Source organism: Dipodomys merriami, unplaced genomic scaffold (genome assembly GCF_024711535.1).
Source record: "Dipodomys merriami isolate MVZ:Mamm:240054 unplaced genomic scaffold, mDipMer1.0.p SCAF_367, whole genome shotgun sequence".
Classification (NCBI taxonomy): Eukaryota; Metazoa; Chordata; class Mammalia; order Rodentia; family Heteromyidae; genus Dipodomys; species Dipodomys merriami.
Genome location: NW_027205237.1, coordinates 78,716 through 97,135, shown reverse-complemented (window position 1 = coordinate 97,135; position 18,420 = coordinate 78,716). Strand labels below are relative to the sequence as shown.

The 18,420-nt window shown below is 44.1% G+C and overlaps 1 protein-coding gene across 7 annotated transcripts in view; it reads left to right on the top strand.

The window, feature by feature from the left end:
• The window catches only part of LOC138804484 (mediator of RNA polymerase II transcription subunit 12-like protein), a 215,186-nt gene that overhangs the window by 185,815 nt on the left and 10,951 nt on the right, over positions 1–18,420 (top strand). For 6 of the 7 annotated variants that reach the window (XR_011365277.1, XM_069988758.1, XM_069988757.1 and 3 more), the window contains 4 exons: positions 1,558–1,769; positions 13,040–13,129; positions 14,948–15,177; positions 16,993–17,149. Coding sequence is in view for 6 of the 7 variants with exons in the window: in XM_069988758.1 (XP_069844859.1) it covers positions 1,558–1,769; positions 13,040–13,129; positions 14,948–15,177; positions 16,993–17,149 (689 nt within the window). In the remaining variant the exon portion in view is untranslated. The remainder of the gene's footprint in view (positions 1–1,557; positions 1,770–13,039; positions 13,130–14,947; positions 15,178–16,992; positions 17,150–18,420) is intronic. The other variant, XM_069988755.1, reaches the window with a different exon arrangement.

The following is an 18,420-nucleotide window of genomic DNA, read 5'->3' as shown; positions in this document are numbered from 1 at the left end:
TCAGCAATTCCCTTCACTCAGAGTATCTTTCCTTCTGAATAAGCTTCAGCCAGGTGCAGTAGGACACTCTTGTAGTCTTAGATACTCTGGAGGCTGAGCCTAGGAGTTTGAAGCCATCCTGGGCAGCACAGAAAGATTTCATAACCTTACATTTCTTCAGAGGTAAAGACTGTAGAAGGGTTATGAACATTAAAAGAAACTGAGGGCTGGGATGTGGCTCAGTGGCAAAGCGCTTGCCTAGCAAGTGCAACGTCCTGGGTTCGATTCCCCAGTACCAAAAAAGAAAAGACAAAAAAATACAGTTAAAAAAACCCGAACCATAAAAGAAACTGACTGACCTATCACAGCTCTATTCTCTTTCTGTGAATGGACCGTGTGAGCACAGTGTGGTCAGGCCGCCCACCTCTCAGATCCCTGGTCGCCTCTCACACGGTCTCTGTGGGTGGCTCTGACTTAGGCTGCCTGTGGCGCTGAGTCTGAAGTCATGTAGGGTAGCCATGGTTCAGCTGCCTGTCCTGTGAACTGCTCTCTATAAAAGGGTAGGTGTGGGTGAGGCATTTATGGGGAGCTCTTCTCTGTACATCAGGGTTGGCAGCTACTGTGAAGCCAGCAGTTGGTGAAAAAATACTTTATTTTTTCAGTTGTGGAACTTGAACTCAGGGCCTGGGCTCTGTCCCTGAGCTTTTTTGCTTAAGGCTAGCACTTTACCACTTTGAGCCACAGCTACGCTAAAAAGAATACTTTGTAACCCATGAAGGCACTTAATAATCAAATCCGTATCCAGAGATGCTAAGGATTTCCTTTGTTTTCTTAAATAACAGTATAATCAATGTTTGTTGTTTAATTGATTTCCAGCTTTCAAAAAGTATTTTCTCTTTAGATTTGTGATATTTGAAGTTTCCAGGAAATTCAAGTTAAAGTACTTTCTGTGCTTTTCTACTGCAAGAGATACATTTTGTTATGTCCCGGGAATGAAGCTTAAATAACATGTGCTTCAGATTTGTTTAAAATCACAAGAGTTTCTATGTCTGGCTCAGGACTCCTGTCAAAATATGCCATGAAAGCAATGTGGGCTTTTTGGGTTTTGTTTTTGTTTTTGTTTTTGTCAGTTGTGGGGTTTAAATTCTGGGCCTGGGCGCTGTCCCTGAGCTCTTTTGCTCAAGGTGAGTGCTCTACCACTTGAGCCACAGTACCGCTTCTGGTTTTCTGGTGGTTAATTGGAGATAGGAGTCTCATGGACTGTCCTTGCCCGGGCTGGGGAACCGCGATCCTTAGATCTCAGCCTCCTGAGTAGCTAGGATGACAGGCGTGAGCCACCCGTGCTCAACAAAAGCAGTGTGTTTTATGCCAGTAATATATTCCCAATAGCCTTAGATGATTTGAAATTCATATAACTGCCAAATTATGGCAGCTCCTCATTTTCTCCCCTGAAGTAGGGCATTCGTGAAGTTGCATTGTGTACAGTATTAGACTCCCTCCTGCGAAGGTGAAGTGCCTGTGTTTTGGTAAAATAAGGACGCCTGATTGCTTTACCTCTCCACTCTGGTGCTGCTGTAGGAGGCTCCAGGTTGGACCCCGCGGGCCCCGTTGTGCCAGCCAGCACCAAGCAAGCACTGTCCTACATGCTCCAGCGGCGCTCAGGCGCCGTGACGCAGCCCCTCACCCTTCACGGGCTCACTTCCCAGCAGCAGTTCATACAGATGAAGCTTCTGCAGCAGCAGCAGCAGCACCGTCTTCTCAGGCAGGCCCAGACGCGACCTTTCCAGCAGGTTTGTCCTCTCACTTGGTTGCCCGAGAGCCAGGGATGAACTGGGGGTGTGCGTGCCGCCTCTCCTGTGCCTGCATGTCCTGTACGCGGGTGTGGGTGGGAACAGGTCTCTCCTGCAAGTTTACACATACTCTGAGAGCCTCAAAACCAAAACACCTTCGATTGATCTAAATTATGCTTAAAAAAAGAGATGCTAGTGCTTTCCCTTAGTTAGAAACAGGCCTCAAAGACCCTCTCTCAGCATTCATTCTGAACTGCAGTCACCTCCATGTGTCGCAGTCTCCTTAGCTCTGTTTTCCTGTGTTATTTTACATTTGTTATTTTGGGATTGTTTCTCTGAACCCTGATGTCTGGATTTTTTCCTTCATTGCCTGCCTTTGACTCAGGTTGTTTTTTATTTTTATTTTTTATTTTTTTAGTGTATGCTTAGTGTGGCCTATAGTAAATTACAGTCAATGTATGGATATATTTGGTTATTATTTCTTTTTAATTTTCTTTTTAGACAGTGATTGTAACTGACAAAACATCCTGAAAGTTGTATAAAACTTAGCATAGGCTCAGAAACCTATGTGTCTGTACATGTAAACAAAATCTATATAAGTAAGATGGTGGCTTTCTTTCTAGTTGCTAATACTTTTTATATTTGCTATTTTTTCTGAAACGCAGTCATTATTTTGATAATAATAGCTAATACTGCAGAGCACTTACCATATGCCAAAACCCTTGAAATGTTTTAGCTAACTCCAGTGATGGGTTAGATACTTTGTGGTTGTGTCCTGAGAAAAACCATAGAACTCAGAATAACAAGAGATACGAACGCCATTCCAACATTACTCACCATCGGGGATCGCTTCCTCCACTGACCTGTGTGTAAAACTCGGAGTGCATCTGCACTCTGGCCACTTACTTGATTTGGAGGCAAAGAAATGGCTCCTTTGTTACTTGATTTGTAAGGACAAGACAGAAAAAATGAGTTGAATTGCCTGCTTGTCTCTCCGTGATGGCTTTAAAACTCTCCAGGCATTAGACAAGGTGGGGCTACGTTGCTCCTTTCATACAGGTGACAAGAACTCAAGTAAAATATTTAGAAATCCTACATTTTGCTTCAATGAGCAATGTTTGAAGACATTTAAAAACCATCATTGGACATTGGGCTCTTCCTGGAGATGAGTGAAAATAGCTCTGACATTGCTTCAAATCTTTCCCTAGATAAGTAAGTAAATGACTAGAAGTTGATCAGCGTGCCACTAGAATGAACAGTCCCCTTTGAAAGTAATAAAGCCTTAATAAAAGTTGCTCTATTTTTTTCACATCCATTCTTCCATCACAAGATCTGATACTCCCTACTTTCATTCCTGTTTTCAAACTTGCTGCTGAAGCCAGCTTTGAGTCACTGCAGATAATCCATTACAGGTAAATATGCCTGTCCTAAAAAATCCTGATGTCTGGAAAGAGTGTAACGGAATGTCTAGATGTAGTCAGATACCCTTGCATATTTGGGGAAGGCAAGATTTTAATCTGCAATGCAGCTGCCGCCTCCCAGAAGCTCTCTAACCTTCTCTCTTTTCCTTGCACACTCAGACTTGCACTGATTACACTCTGGAAGGGGTTAAACAGAAATGGACCGTCTGTTCTCTTACAGATTCTTGTGTGGTAACTCTGGCGTGATGTTTTGGAATTCATAGTTCCTCTGTAAGGCCAATCTCAGCTTCTTCCAGTCGTCCTTTAGTATTTGCCTCTCCCCCTCTCCTTGCATCATGAAGTCTTACGTCCTTTCACGAGCAGACGTATGCTTTCTCCCATTGTTCTTGAAGTGATAATTGAGGAAGGTATTCCTTTTCTTTTGATTGGATCCAGGGCCTACTACAAGCAGAGACTTCTCTGCCGCTCAGCGACATCCACAGGCTCCGTGCATGCGTGCGTGTGTGCGTGCATGCGTGCGTGCGTGTGTGTGTGTGTGTGTGTGTGTGTGTGTGTGTGTGTGTGTGTGTGTGTGTGTGTGTGTGTGTGTGTGTGTGTGTGTGTGTGTAGAGTGGCATTGGGTTTGAACTCGGTCCTCAGGCTTGCTAGTGGACTTTGCTGCCCCAGCCATCCTGGTACCTTCCGTCTCTGCTTGTGGACTTACTGCCTGGGCTGGCGTTGAACTGTGAGCCTCCCAGAGCCACTGAGAACCCACCCATCGCCCCTCTTACGGAGGAACAGGCGGATCTGCGTGTGGCATCCGCCGTGAGGTCTGTGGGAATGGTAGCCCTTCTCTTCTCTTTTAGTAGGTAAGCTGTGTCATTGATACATCACGTCCTCTCTCCCCTAACACACGTGACAGTCATCAGTGTGTCTGGAACCCAGCTAAATAGCTTTTATGGCAGGAAAGAGTCTCTTGTGAATTTTTTACAATTAGATTCATATAAAATGTAAGCAGTATTGACAAATTGTTACCATGTTGGACATGAGCAGTCAGTTTTTTCTAAGTACTGATCATTTCATGACAAGACGTGATTGAAGGATGTTGATCCTAGTTTTGGAAGGATTTTTCTCAGGTTAAATACCTAAACATAATATGAATTTCTTAGCTATATAATGGTTTGGGGGTTGTTTTTGGGGTCCCCCTGGCTTCTTGTAAGTAAAAGTAAATAGATATGATTTTCCCCCTTATCTCAGTGAATGTCTTTTTCCCAGAAGTCCATTTCCTTAACTATAGCAAACACTGAAGAACTTGTATTTATCTGAATCAAATTGGTCGTGGAATTCCAGTGGCTGTTTTAGTCTGACTTTTCGGGTGGTGCTGCTTCCTAGACACACTGGAGGTCTAGTGCTGGGCCTTGTAATACTCAGTGTCGTCCTGGTTGCTGCTTGGCATCCAGTAGAAATCTATGGGAAATTCACAGATGAACCAATGCATGATGCAAGGAGGCATTTTCAAAAGCCCTACTAGCCCCAACTCTCAGCAATGTGCTTTTTAAAAAGTCTTACACATATCCCAGTGCTGGCTTTGAACCATCATGCTCAGATTATAGGCATGAGCCACTGGTGCCTATCTCCATTCTAGTTTTTTTTTTTTTTTTGTCAGTTGTGGGGCTTGAACTTGGGGCCTGGGCACTGTCCTTCAGCTCTTCAGCTCAAGCTGGTGCTCTACCACTTGAGCCACAGCACCACTTCCAGTTTTCTGGTGGCTTATTGGAGATAAGAGTCTCATGGACTTTCCTGCCCAGGCTGGCTTTGAACCTCGATCCTCAGATCTCAGCGTCCTGAGTAGCTAGGATGACAGGCATGAGCCACCGGTGCCCGGCCTCATTTTAGTTTCTTAACGCGGTTACATTGTTAATGTCTACATTTTATTTTTACTGAGAACAATTACGAAATGTAGAGTATTGATGATAATAATGCACAGTGTTGCTCGGTCTGTTTTTCAGTGCTTTCTTCCCGACACCCCACCCCCTCACTAGGGGCAGAGTCTTTCAGATGCATTTTAAGTTTTGATCCAGGAAATGTTGTGATCGGTGCTGTTACTTTATCCTAATTTCTCTCTTTCATTATACAAAACCATTTTGCCCTTGTTTGTGATAATCAACACCAGCTCTATTTTTAGAACCTAAAGAAAGTTATACCAAAAATGTTTAAATTAACAGAGGCAACTTCAGAAGAAAACATTTGGCTACAATTACATGTAATGAGTCCATAGTGGTTTTTGAGACAGTAAAGGAAGATTTCAGGCAGAGATCAGACATGCCCAGTCCTCGCTTGTAAGGAGATGGGGGTCATCACTGTGTGTGCAAATAAAGGAAGTCGGTAATTTAAGGAAGGAAGGAGATATGAGTCAGAGCCTCCCAGAGTGGGTAGCTCTTGGCAAAAGTGAGCCCGTGAATCTGTGCACACAGGCCTGTGGATTGGCGAGGCTGGCCGCCCACCCAGATGGTCCAGTGGTTGGTCTCCTGCCCGTGGGAGATATGTTACCTCTTTGAATAGATGAGTTTCCTTTTCTTCTTCTTCTTCCTTCCTCCCACCTCCGCACCTCTGTCTTTAGTGATGTGTTTCAAGTATACTGCTAACGTACTTACCCTGTGAGGCTTCAGTCTATAATTCTGTTCTGCCATACTTACCCTAGATCATGGAAGGAGGATCTTTGTGCCCCTCTTATTTTCCCCTTACTAGGAAGAGGGAGTCACTGCCATCAACCAGTGTGTTTTCCTTAGGACTGTTTTCATATTTTTATTCTCATTGTACCAGTGGCCTCACTTTGTAGAGTCAGAACTTTATAGAATGGAATCACGTGCGTTCCTTATTGCTTAGCATCTTGCTTGCTGTTCTGTGGCTATATTTTGACTCAGTGTCTGTGTCACTCAGTTTTGTTCATCCGTTCCATTGTGAGTGTTTAGTTTATTTAAGTTATTTCCAGCTTTTTTCTTACCGTGGAGATTCTTCTGTCTTTCCTCTGCACGTGTGGAGGCATTTTAGGGTGCACACCTAACAGCGCAGGTGCCGTCCATTCCTCGAACACCACGTGAGCATCTTCCTGCTTTCCTGTCTTCAGCAGTCCTGGGCGTGGCTAGACCATGTAAAATGATGCTGAGGGCAGCATTTGATTTTGCATTTTAGATAACCTCTGAGTTTTACGCATCCTTTACCACTCTACTATTCAAGTTTGCCCTTTTGTGAAGTTCCAGATCATGTGAATTGAGCATTTCTAAATTTTCTTCTTCTTTGCTATACGTGTGCAAAATAATCTTTTTAAAACAGATCTTGAATCTTGAGGACAGCTTTCAATTCATTAACTCAGAGAGTGTCTTTTACATATATCTCAGTGGCAGAAATAGAGGAGGAAAAACCCACTAAACGGAGACATGCTCCATACCCATTCCTTGGCCGGGGAAGAAAGTACTTTGCTTATTGCTACTTGACATGTGGTATCTCTCTGTTTATCTGAATGATGAGGAAGCGACTGGGCAAATATAATGATCTAGAGAACTGTGTACATAGTTTGATTTTCATGAGAGCAGAAGGATTGGAGTGGAAGGACAAAGAAAAGGAGCCATTCCTTGGAGGGAAGCTGTTGGAGCTAGAGCAGTGGATGATGAGGCGCCTAACCGGGAAGAGCAGATGGGAGTTGTTTGAAAATCCCTCCTACACTTCCTAACCCTTGGTATAGTGAAACAGGTTTTCTGAGAACCTGTTGCTTCATGTCTGTCTATACAACTCAGTAAGCTCACAGAGCTTTTTAAACTTTTAGTCACTCTAGTTACAAAACTGACAAGGTGGTGGAGGGGCCTGTCTTCCATGGTGGTACCTCAGAGGCAGAGGCCTTGGGTTCAAACTCAGGTGCTGCCCCTTAGCCGCAAAAAAAGACTGGGCAAGGGAATCTTTTAACTGAGAAGTAGCAATTTTTGCAAAGCATTCAATTAACTTTTTTTGCCAGTCCTGGGGCTTGAACTCAGGGCCTGGGCGCCGTCCCTGAGCTTCTTTTGCTCAAGGCTAACACTCTACCACTGAAGCCACAGCGCCACTTCCAGATTTTTCTGATTATGTGGTGCTGAGGAATCAAACCCAGGGCCTCACGCATGCAAGGCAAGCACTCTGCCACTGAGCCACCTTCCCAGGCCCTCTACTTCTTTTTGCCAGTACTTAACATTTGGGTGTTCTGTGCTGTGAATTTTACTATAGTTTGCATTAATCTAGCAGTCTGTAACAAGGTTATTTGGCATATGAACAAAGGATGTGTAGGACCTAGGTTTGACACCATGATGCATTGTTTTAAAATGAAATATTTCAAATGTGTTTTGGCTACGTACACCCTTAGGCTACAACATCTTATCTGCACTGTCTACCATTTTCCTGCTGACCCTTTCTGTGGGGCTTATTATGTAGCTCTGCTGTCTCTCTTCTAAGAGACTTTGGCAGCATAATGGAACACCCTGCTGTCATTCTTTTTCCCCTCCACCTACTTTTTAAAGGTTTAGCATTACCCTTTTAACATCAAAATAAGAAGCAGGTTTTTTTTCTTCCATAGCTGGTTACAGTGGTCGTCTTCATTTCACGGTTACTTGGTTTCTGTGTGAGACACGGAATCATGAACACATTGGCCACGTTCGGTGCAGTGCACGATCGTCCCATGCCTCTCTGCGCGCTTGTGGGAGCACAGGCCGGTTCACCTGCATCTCCGTCCGCGGTTGAGCTTGGGGTGAGCTCCTGCTTCCTCTGTGGCGACTTACATCATTCGTGGAGGATGCCTGCGTGCTCACGCACAGGCCATACCCTTCTCATCACCTCCCACGCGCTGGCTGCGCCGAGGCTGTTTACTTTCTGGTATGGAAGAGGTGTTTTCTTTGGGCACATAGGTCTGTGCATGTATGTTACAAGACTCCGCCTCCAGTGCGTTGCCTGGGCTAGCTAAGAATGCCTGATTTGCCTGGGCTAATCACTGGAAGGTTCTGTGTCAGGCAGCCACCCACCCATAACCTATGGAACCGTGGAATAAAAAGAAGGTGCAGAGGTGACACCTGTTCACTTGGGGAAGTCTCCATCCGTGAATTTCCAGACTTTGAAAATATATAGGTTATGAAGTACTTGCTTTATAGGCAATTTCTCTAGTAGTTACTTCAGTAAAAGGAAATCTGGCAACTTTTATATGTATTCAAATTAATAGAATGTGTATTTTTGCTCTCCTTTTGTCACCCTTGTTTTTAATATCCTTCAAAGTTAGGTATTAAATGAATAATTACTTAAGTATTTTTTTATTGTGAAAATACCATACAGCGCGGTTACAATTACATGGGCAAGGTAAGGAGTGCCTTTTTTATCAAGCATTGTTGCCTCCTCATCATTCCCTATTAGGAGTCTAGTGAATATATACTTAATCCATTCTGTATATTCGTTATTTATGAACATGTTAATAAAGCATGTTGTAAAGGTTTGTTATAATATGGGATGTGTTATTTTAGATGAACCAGGACATTCTAGCAGTTAATGTGCTGAATTTATAAACCTATCAAGTATGACCAGTCAGCAAGAAAACTTCTTATAATTATTAAGTTTTCTCATTATCTGTTATCTGCGATCAAAACAGAGCAGTGTGATGCAATGAGCATGGTGTTGTTTTAGCCTGGAGCAGCACTTTTCAAACTAGTAATCATCAACAAAACCCTTTGTTAGACAAGTCCTAAAGCATTACCCCTGGCTTTCCCTGTGTGCCATTTGTTATTGTCCTCCAAATGAGGGTTTTCAGAAACACAGTGACAAGAGCTGGCCATGGTTTTCCGCATACAACTTGTCTCTTGGCAACTCTTAAGCACCATTTCAAAGCTACTAGTTAGGAATTTGAAGGAATCATTACAAGTAAATTGAGTGGCTAGGAGCCTCCGGATTTGAAATGCCGCCTCATGTAATACTTACGGGAGATTAAACAAGCCCTTCTCGATGTGTGCTTGTCCTATTGGCCCAGAATAATGCGGGATATCCTTGAGAATTGTTATCAAAAATGTAATATGCCAGGCACTGGCTCAGTCCCGCCATCTTAGCTGCTCCGGAGCCTGAGATCTGAGGATTGTGGTTCAGAGTCAGTCCCGGCAGGAAAACCCGTGAGACTTTTACCCCCAATAACCACCAGAAAACCAGAAGTGGCGCTGTGGCTCAAGTGGTAGAGTGCTAGCCTTGAGCTGAAGAGCTGAGGGACAGCGCCCAGGCACAGAGTTCAAGTCCCACAACTGACCAAAACAAATTTAATGTACTGTCTGTACAGATTTGAAATGAATGCATAGAGCCTCTGAGTCAACATCTTTTTGACCTTGGACACTTCCTGTAACAATAACATAAAAGAGTTGTTATTCTGAAGGCTAGGAGAGTAAATTAATAACACACAGCGGGGACTCTTCACCAGATTTTAGAGTGACGGCTTTACAAAGCATAATGGGTTCCTTTTTTGCTTGCAGAGAGAACCTGTGTGTTGGAACTTACCTAAGGGCAGTATGTGCCTCGGTGCGGGAAGGTCCCAGGCCACCGTGTCCTCCACACAGAGGCTCCCCCCAATGCGGTGCTCAGAGTGACACAAACACTCCCTCCAAACACAGCTTCTTGGGCCATTCTTTCCATGTCGCGATTAAATAAGGAGTCGAGGCTTCTCTGATCGTTTCAGTGAAACAGAATAAAGAAGGAAAAATAAAATTACTTTGCAGCCATTAAAAGAAGGCAAAAGGAGAGCATTTGGTAGATCCTAATCGAGCTAATGATAGATGCTCAGCGCAAAATTAAGTATGTGTTTTTAAAACAAAATATGACACTGGAAACTAGGAGGAGTTTTAAATGAATTGATTTTGGCTGAAATATAAATTCTGTTCCCTCAGCAATAATTGTTTGCTCAGTACTTTCTATGCATTCGACATCGTGCTGGCAAATGATTAAACATAAATGAAAAGGCCTAATTTGTTTTCGTGAAGTAACGGAAGTGACCATATGTCCCAATTTACTTTTTCCTCTTGTCCTACCTACCCTGTCCAATTTGAATGATAAATTATGTAACCTGCTCTTGGTTTAGTGCAGCTAGAACCCTACCTGCTGCTAATAAAAATGTTTTTTGTTAATTTGCAGTCTTCTCCTCTCCCTTGACCGCACCTTGTGGCCATGTTTAGCATTTGTAAAAATATTTCAAGGTAGAGAAGAACTTTTCCTACTTATTTCCTAAACAAGTTTAACTATTTCCACAAATTGAAATAATGTGTTCTTGGCATTCTTAAACCAAAAATAACTAATTAAGTAAGCAAGCAAGCAAGCAAGCAGAAGTCTATTTCAGTCTGGCAGGAGAGATTAGGGTGTTTCCTTTTCAGGGTGTCATATGATTCCACAGCTGTCTGCAAACAGTTTAGGCCATGCCAGCCAGCTCAGTGCTCAGAGACTGTTCTCCGTCTCAGATGCTTCCTAGTGTGCTTCTAGCTCACCATTGGACATAAATGGTGGGCATGAATTCTCGAATGTCAAAACTATATTTTAATTTTAACCTCTTTCTCCCTGTGCATTTGTAAGTATACTTTTCCCTGAAAGTTTACAATTTTTAATGTAGAAAAAAATTTACTTCTCAAATCTTTATGAGCTCAACTAATACTTTCCATAGGAGCTACCCAGTAACTCATCTATGCCTTGTTGGGGGTTCTAGTTTTCTGCAGCACCCCACCTTACATTTTGGGTAATCAGAGGAGGAATGAAGAGATGTGTGTTCGGTGTCCAGACAGGTCCCACACGCAGATCACAAGCCTGTGTCTTGCAGTCTACCTGTCGATCTCATAAGTTCCATTACCATCTGCGCTGAAAGCATGCTCTCTGGGTGTTTGTCCTCAGGGACTGTGTATGATGCTGTGGTGCAGACTTGAGTAGTGATATTTAAAGATCTGGTTCCTTGGATTCCCGCTTGATTAATGATCCCTTAGTGGTTTCTGGAGGGTCAGTAGCTGTGGGTACTTCGGGAGAACAGGTTGAACCCCACCGAGGGAGTTTGGGCTATGTTTGTTCAACCCAAGAATGTGGAAATGGAGAGGAACCGAGTGAGGAGGCTGTCTTCATTGGAGCCTATTTTGGAAAGTCAGGTTCTTGTTGAAGCTGTCAAAAACTTGTATTTCACAATATATGGATGAATTTATGACGCTTCAGCCTCTCCTAACTTGGGTCTTCATAAAGGGTTCCAAGAATTTGTTTGTAGGGATCAGAGAAAAGAATTAAAACATCTGAGAGATCTTTATCTATATCTATAGATATCTTACACAGCTAAGATATCTATAGAGATAGATAGATACTTGTTCTACTATCTCATTCTCAGGCCTTCACATTTCTTACTGGGGTGATTTTAATAAGTGGCCATAAAAATCAATACACGTCCTACAAAACTTAGAAGATTGAGAAGGTCAGTGTTGGGAGAGATGGTGGGGGACAATGAGAGGGTGGCATCCATTCCTAAACTGAATGATAACTCCTCTGTACAACTACTTAACAACAATAAAATGTAATTTCTTAGTTTACTATTATGAAGGTCATAGACAAAGGGGTTACAATTACGTAAGTCAGGTAAACAATGGCACCCAAGAATATAATTAAAAATAATAAGTGTGCAGTGAATATTGAAATATTTTTGCCCTTAACCATCACAGTTTGAAGGAGTCTGGGCTCTGGAGCAGAGCTCACGGAAGCTCAGGTCAGTAGCCCTGCAGGTATCGGTGGGGGAGCTTGCTGTGTTCTTAACCTCCGTGACCTGGTCCCCTGTCTGCCCTTTCTTCTTTCTAGATTTACCTATTCCCAGCACAGTAAAATATTATTAGGATACTCTAGTTTTGTACTGTAAGAAAAATGAAGACGTCTGTTATCTGACCCCGTAGTAAAAGAATTCCACTGTAAACATCATTCGTTAAAATTAGGGGCTGGGAAGGTGGCTCAGTGGTAGAGCGCTTGCCTTGCATGCATGAGGCCCTGGGTTCGATTCCTCAGCACCACATAAGCAGAAAAGGCCAGAAGTGGTGCTGTGTGAAGTAGTAGAGCGCTGGCCTTAAGCTGAACAGCTGAGGGACAGCACCGAGGCCTCGAGTTCAGGCTCCATGACCAACAACAACAACAACAACAAAAAATACCGGAAAAATTAAGCTGAGCTTCTTTCAATGATGATTGCTGCATAAAACAACTTCTGCCACTAAATTTAAAACAAATACAGCTGTTCTTAGCAATATGTGTTTTCCTATGGCCAAAACCATGTATTAATTAAACTAGGACTGGTGAACAGATGTTTTACATGTAGTTGGTTAGAAGTGTTAAGAACTTGGAGAATTTTTATTAAAGATACTGTAATTGATAATTAAAGTCATGAAAGGGACCAAATTTTCCCCAAGCACATGGCTAAGTAGGGAATGTTTTATTACTGTGAGGAAATCTTGCTAAGATGTTATGAAATTTCATATGTCATTTGTGGGTACCATACACTCTCTTCCCTTAAGGGGATTGGCAGTATAGTCCTGGGTTTGAGATTTCACACTTGAGGGTTTGAGATTTCACACTTAGACACCAGCGTGTCTGGGCTGCCTTCTGCTGAGCAAACCATCGGTGCTTCCATTGAAATCTGTGCTGTTACTGGGAACACGGATAGTCTTAGAGAAGAAATGCTCAGCCTTCTGTCCTTATAACAAGGATCTAATGATAAGAGGTAGCAGTTTGTGCAGTTTAGAAATCTGTGATTTCAGACAGCCTGTTGCCATTAGGACTCACGGTGACTCAGGCCCTTGCGGTGACCAAGTTTGCCTGTCTGTTTTGCAGGCCCAGCCCGGGGACCCGGCGGCTCTGTTTGCTGCACAAGCACGGCCTTCTCCTCAGCCCCCTCAGTACCCAGGGCTGCAGCAGGCACAGGTACTCACGTGTGTGTCAGAGACACTAAGGGAATTGTGGGGGTTGGGGTTTGTTTGTTTATTAGCTTGAGATAGAATGGGCCAGGTTGGCCTCAGACTCTCCACAGCTGGGATTATAGGCATATACTACCATATGTATATGGTGTACATATGTGTATATATATATATATATATATATATACATAATATAGGCATATACTACCATATGTATATGGTGTACATATGTATATATATATATATATACATACATACATACATAATACAGGCATATACTATTGCAACTTATTTTAAGTTAAGAGAGAAAATAAATAGGATATGAACTCCCAATGATACTTAGAACTTAGTTACTTCAAATTTCAGAATTGATTGAGGAGTGTAAAACATTTTAGAAACATAAAACATTCTTGAATTAGAAGTACAAATGGGGGGGCTGGGAAGGTGCTCAGTGGTAGAGCGCTTGCCTTGCATGCCTGAGGCCCTGGGTTGGATTCCTCAGTACCACATAAGCAGAAAAGTCTGGAAATGGCGCTGTGGCTCAAGTGGTAGAGCGCTAGCCTTGAGCTGAAGAGCTGAGGGACAGTGCCCAGGCACCCCCCAAAAAAAGTACAAATGAACTCAAACATATTAGTGGTTGTTGACATTAAATAATATCAGTTGGCATTAATAATATCAGTTATTTATGTCAGAATATGTACCATTATTTGTGATTAAGTTGTTAGACTCAACAGTTCCTGGCAGCTCACGGGTCCTGTGACACTGTACACATGCTGCTGAGCTTTGTTTGCTCTTCTGTGAGGTAGAGATGAAAGATGTGAGAGAATAAGACAACCTGTGGAATTAGTGCAGCGAAATGCACAGATGCCAACAGAGGGTACATTTGCTTTAGCCTGGATCTTGAGTTATTCTTTTGTAATTATTTTATTATTTCTGCATCTATATGCTCTTATCCCATTTCTTTCATGATCTTGTTAGCAATATTCCCTGCATGGCTGATGTCCATTCTGGGTCCAAGGCTGAATGCAAAGCCAGGGTGGGCCTGGCAGACCCACACCCTTCTGTGTGGGTCACTCCTGATGGCTGGTTGCAGAAGCTCATCATCCATGACTCTTCGGGGCCAAAATATCAGGCGCTTCACAGACCTGCTCTATGAGTTGTGCCTAGTGGTCCATCAAACCTGTCTGCTTACATAAGGCCTTGAGAGTTAGAGAAGGAGGAGCCCATACATTAGTGTCAGGCAGGTTCCTGTGCGTGGAATACTGAAGTCAGCTCTGGTCCAGGCTGTCTATCAGCATATCAGCAGTGTACCTCACTTTGTATTTTAATAGCGTTTTGCTTCTTGGTACTGATTAGTCACTCCAGGCATAGTTATTAGTCCCAGATAGTATTGTCACATACGGGGAAGGTGTACTCCATGATTTTAACTGAGCATCTGTGCCTGACAAATCTTGGCAACGTTATTAATGATGCTTGTGATCCATTGTACATAAATGGTATCCATGCACTGAAGGTGTAGATGAATGCTTGGCCGTTTATTTCTGAATAGAAACCATTGTCTTCTTTCCCTACAAATAAGCAGCTGATCTTATAAGCCACATTAACCACATGAGGGTTATTTGTAGATTGAAACCTTTGGTAAGCTGTCAGACATCCAGTTCAGAAGCTTCACTTCTGGCCTCCAGAGCAGCATTGCCATATTTCCAGTCATCAGGGCCCCAAGAGCAGAAAGTTCCAGGGGCTTGCTTTGCCTCACGTTTCTTAGTGATGGGAATCCTGGCAGGAAGTGGGGACACTGATTTTTTTCCCTTGTGCTTTCCTGCAGACCATGCCCCAGGGGTACACGATGTACGGAACTCAGACACCTCTGCAGCCAACGGTACAGCCGCAGGCCGGTGGTGCGGTCCTGTCCCCCGGCTACAATGGCAGAGCCCATCCGGCCGCACACTCCAGCCCCGTGCTGGCGGACCGCCTCCGGCAGATGCAGCCGCAGCCCGGTGGCTATGTGCAGCGGCAGGCGCCGCAGTACCTGCAGACCTTGGCTAGCGCTCAGAGGTGATACCACCTTAGAGAAACAAACCCTTGTGTTCCTCTTCTAGGATGGAGCTTGTGATTGTGTTAATGACCCTGTGTGTCTGCAAGTCATTTTCAGCAGTCCCCAGAGAAGTTCCAAATAAGGAATGTTTCAGCTTGCTTGTTGAAGTTGTGTATGTGTTAGATTTTAAATGAGAGTAATGTTCTTTTTTGTTGTTGTTGTTTTGGTCGTGGGGTTTGAACTCTGGGCCTGGGCGCTGTCCCTCAGCTCTTCAGCTCAAGGCTAGCGCTCTACCACTTGAGCCACAGTGCCACTTCCGGCTTTCTGAGTGGTTTATTGGAGATAAGAGTCTCACGGACTTCCCTGTCTCATTTGGCTTTGAATCATGATCCTCAGATCTCAGCCTCCAGAATAGCTAAGATTACAGGCGTGAGCAGCACCCGGCCAATAGTAGTATTCTTTATTTACTTCGTTTTCTTTTTTGCCAATCCTGGGGCTTGAACTCAGGGCCTGGACACTGTCCTTGAGCCTCTCTGTGCTCAAGGATAGCACTCTACCACTTGAGCCACAGCGCCACTTCTGGCTTTTTCTGGGTATGTGGTACTGAGGTACCCTGGTACCCAGGGCTTCATGCATGCTAGGCAAGCACTCTACCACTGAGCCACCTTCCCAGCCCTGCTTCTCTTTCCTAAAGATTTTTTTTTTAAACTTACCATATCTAAGAGAGAAAACGGTTATCATTGTTAGCAATGCCTCACTAGAGTTTGCTGATTGGAGCCATTAAAACTCAAGATTGCAATACTGATTCCAGATGGTGCATGTGAGAACTAGCTCTATTATAACTTAGTTTCTGTCTTCTGTACCTCAGGGATGATCATGATAGACTCTTCTTTATTCTTGTTGTCGTCAAACATACAATGGAACTGTATCAGTCCCTATCCTAGCTGCCATCCACCTGTAGCTATCGATAGGAATTAGGGTGGTCATGAGTCTCCTGTCGAGTGTTATGTGGCTCTGTGTGGTCAGCGCGGCCAGCGTCAGCATGTGTTATCTGTGCAGCTACCTTAGGTGCCATACTTATGAGGGTGCTCGCTAGATCTGTAGCTTTGTTATGGCTTGAAAAATCTTCTTTCAGATTGAGAAGTCCTGCGATTTTGTATTGAGACCCAAAAATTAGGTAATGAGTTTTAGTGGTTGTGTCTGTTTTATTAGTACAGATTGAAAACTTTTTATTCATCATAGACGGGTCCACAGGGCAGTTTTGACCAAAAAAAATTCATTGTTGTGGAAATGTTTGTAATCTGTCAGATAGCAGCATCAATGATAATACGTCATCTGCACTCGTGGGAAATTTGAGAAGGTTGGTACTTCGTTTGAAACATACACATTGTATTTACTATTTTTACAGTAAGTGATAGCCTAGAAAAATTATAAATTCTGGATTTAAAAAATAAAAAAATTAAAAATAGTGTTCTCCTATCAAACAATTCTTGTTCAAGTCCCACCTGTGCCGTTTACTTTCTGAGCAGCTTCAGTTACTCCATCTGCTCTCTCAAGCCCTGCTGACTTCCAGGCGCTGTGTACATGAAGCTCCCTGGCAGTGTCAGGACAGTGTTTCCTAGGGGATGGCCATTTACCTTGGGCAGAGTGCTTGAGTCCCTCCCCCTCATGTGGTCCTGTCTGCGAGCTACACTCTGGCCTTTTCCTGTTAGAATTGTGCAAGTTAGTTTTGAACACTGACAGTTTCTTGTGGATGTGTCTGCCGTGCCGGTGTCTCTGATTGCAGCGGGGTCGCACATGTGGGCTTGAAAACAAATCGCATTATTCTTTGCCAGACTGAATCATCAGGCTCTGCAGCAGAGCCCTCTGGTGGGCACAGGCATCGCGGCTGTGCTGACCTCTGCACCTCCAGACCTCCCCTCAGTTCCCCCGCCTCAGGACCCCGGGAGGCCCGGACAGCCGCCAGCCCGACAGCAGCAGAGGCTCCTCCAGGTACGGACAGGGAGACGAGGGGGAGGCAGACCTGCAGCAGAAAGGGGGGAGGCGATGGGCCCGACCCCAGGAACCAAGCCAGCACGATTGAGTTGTAGTGTGGCCGAGTGCGTGCCCAGTCACGTGGGAAAGCCCGCTTTGCAGCCCCTCCTCCCCTCTCACAAAGGGTTAGGACAGCTTTCCCAGTAACCGGACCATTGCCGTCTGAGGTCTGAATGCACACATTCCACATGGGCGCGGGGAGGAGAGAGAGTGGGGGGCACGGGGCGGGGAGAGGAGCCAGGCAAAACTGCCAGGACTCTGATCGGTCCCAGAAGCGTTTCTGCGTTATCTCTGTCCTGGTTAGGCTATGAAATGGGAAGAACACAGGTAGAATATTTCCAAGGAACATCTCTCCGTAGAATCCAAAAACTGTCCTTCACGCATCTGACCTAAGTGCCCGAGATGCTCAGATAAGAAGTTCTTCACATGGATCCGTTCTTGGTTCTACTCTCCTTAGAGCAGGTGACCAGCTCCTACCAGCACAGCTGTCTGAGAGGCAAAGGTCAGGAGTATCAGAGTTCAAGTCCAGCTCAACAAATAAAACATGAGACCAAAGTATCTAAAGGAAGACGGCTCAGTAGCAGAGTGTGTGCCTAGCAAGCCCACGGCCCTGAGTTCAAACCCAGTACTGCAGAAAGAAAAGTTGCATCACATTAATGGTGGTCCATAGTCATTGGTTTGGGGAAGGGCATCCTATGGATTCTGATCCTATTCGTTGTACAGGTATGAATTTAAACAAAACAGTAAAACTCCTCTAGTCTCCACAAAATAGAAAATAATCCTGCTGCCTACCAGGAGTATTATATGTATGGTGATATTATATATTATGATACTGTTATAACCAGGATTAAACAAGAACATTCAGCCCAAGTACTAGCTTGAGAATGTTACTATTGAGATTTCCACTAATGGGACTGTTAATAGTTTTAGTGATACAAAGCACTCTGTTTCTAGTTGAAATTTGTCGTTTCTAAGTAACAACAGTAGTTACTACCTAAGTTACGTAGCAGTTTCTATCTCGCAGGTGTTCTTCAAGGCGATGGCTATGCAAAGCCTAATCCCATTGTGTCGTATCTACACTCCATCCCTGTTGCTTCCTCCCGGTTGTTTTTCTGACCTGTAATCCCAGCTGCTTGAGTCAGCCTGGGTGAAGGTCAGGGTGAGACCGACCCTCGGCTTGATAGACAAGGCAGGCAGGGAGTCACACCTGCAACCCTGGCTCTCTGGAG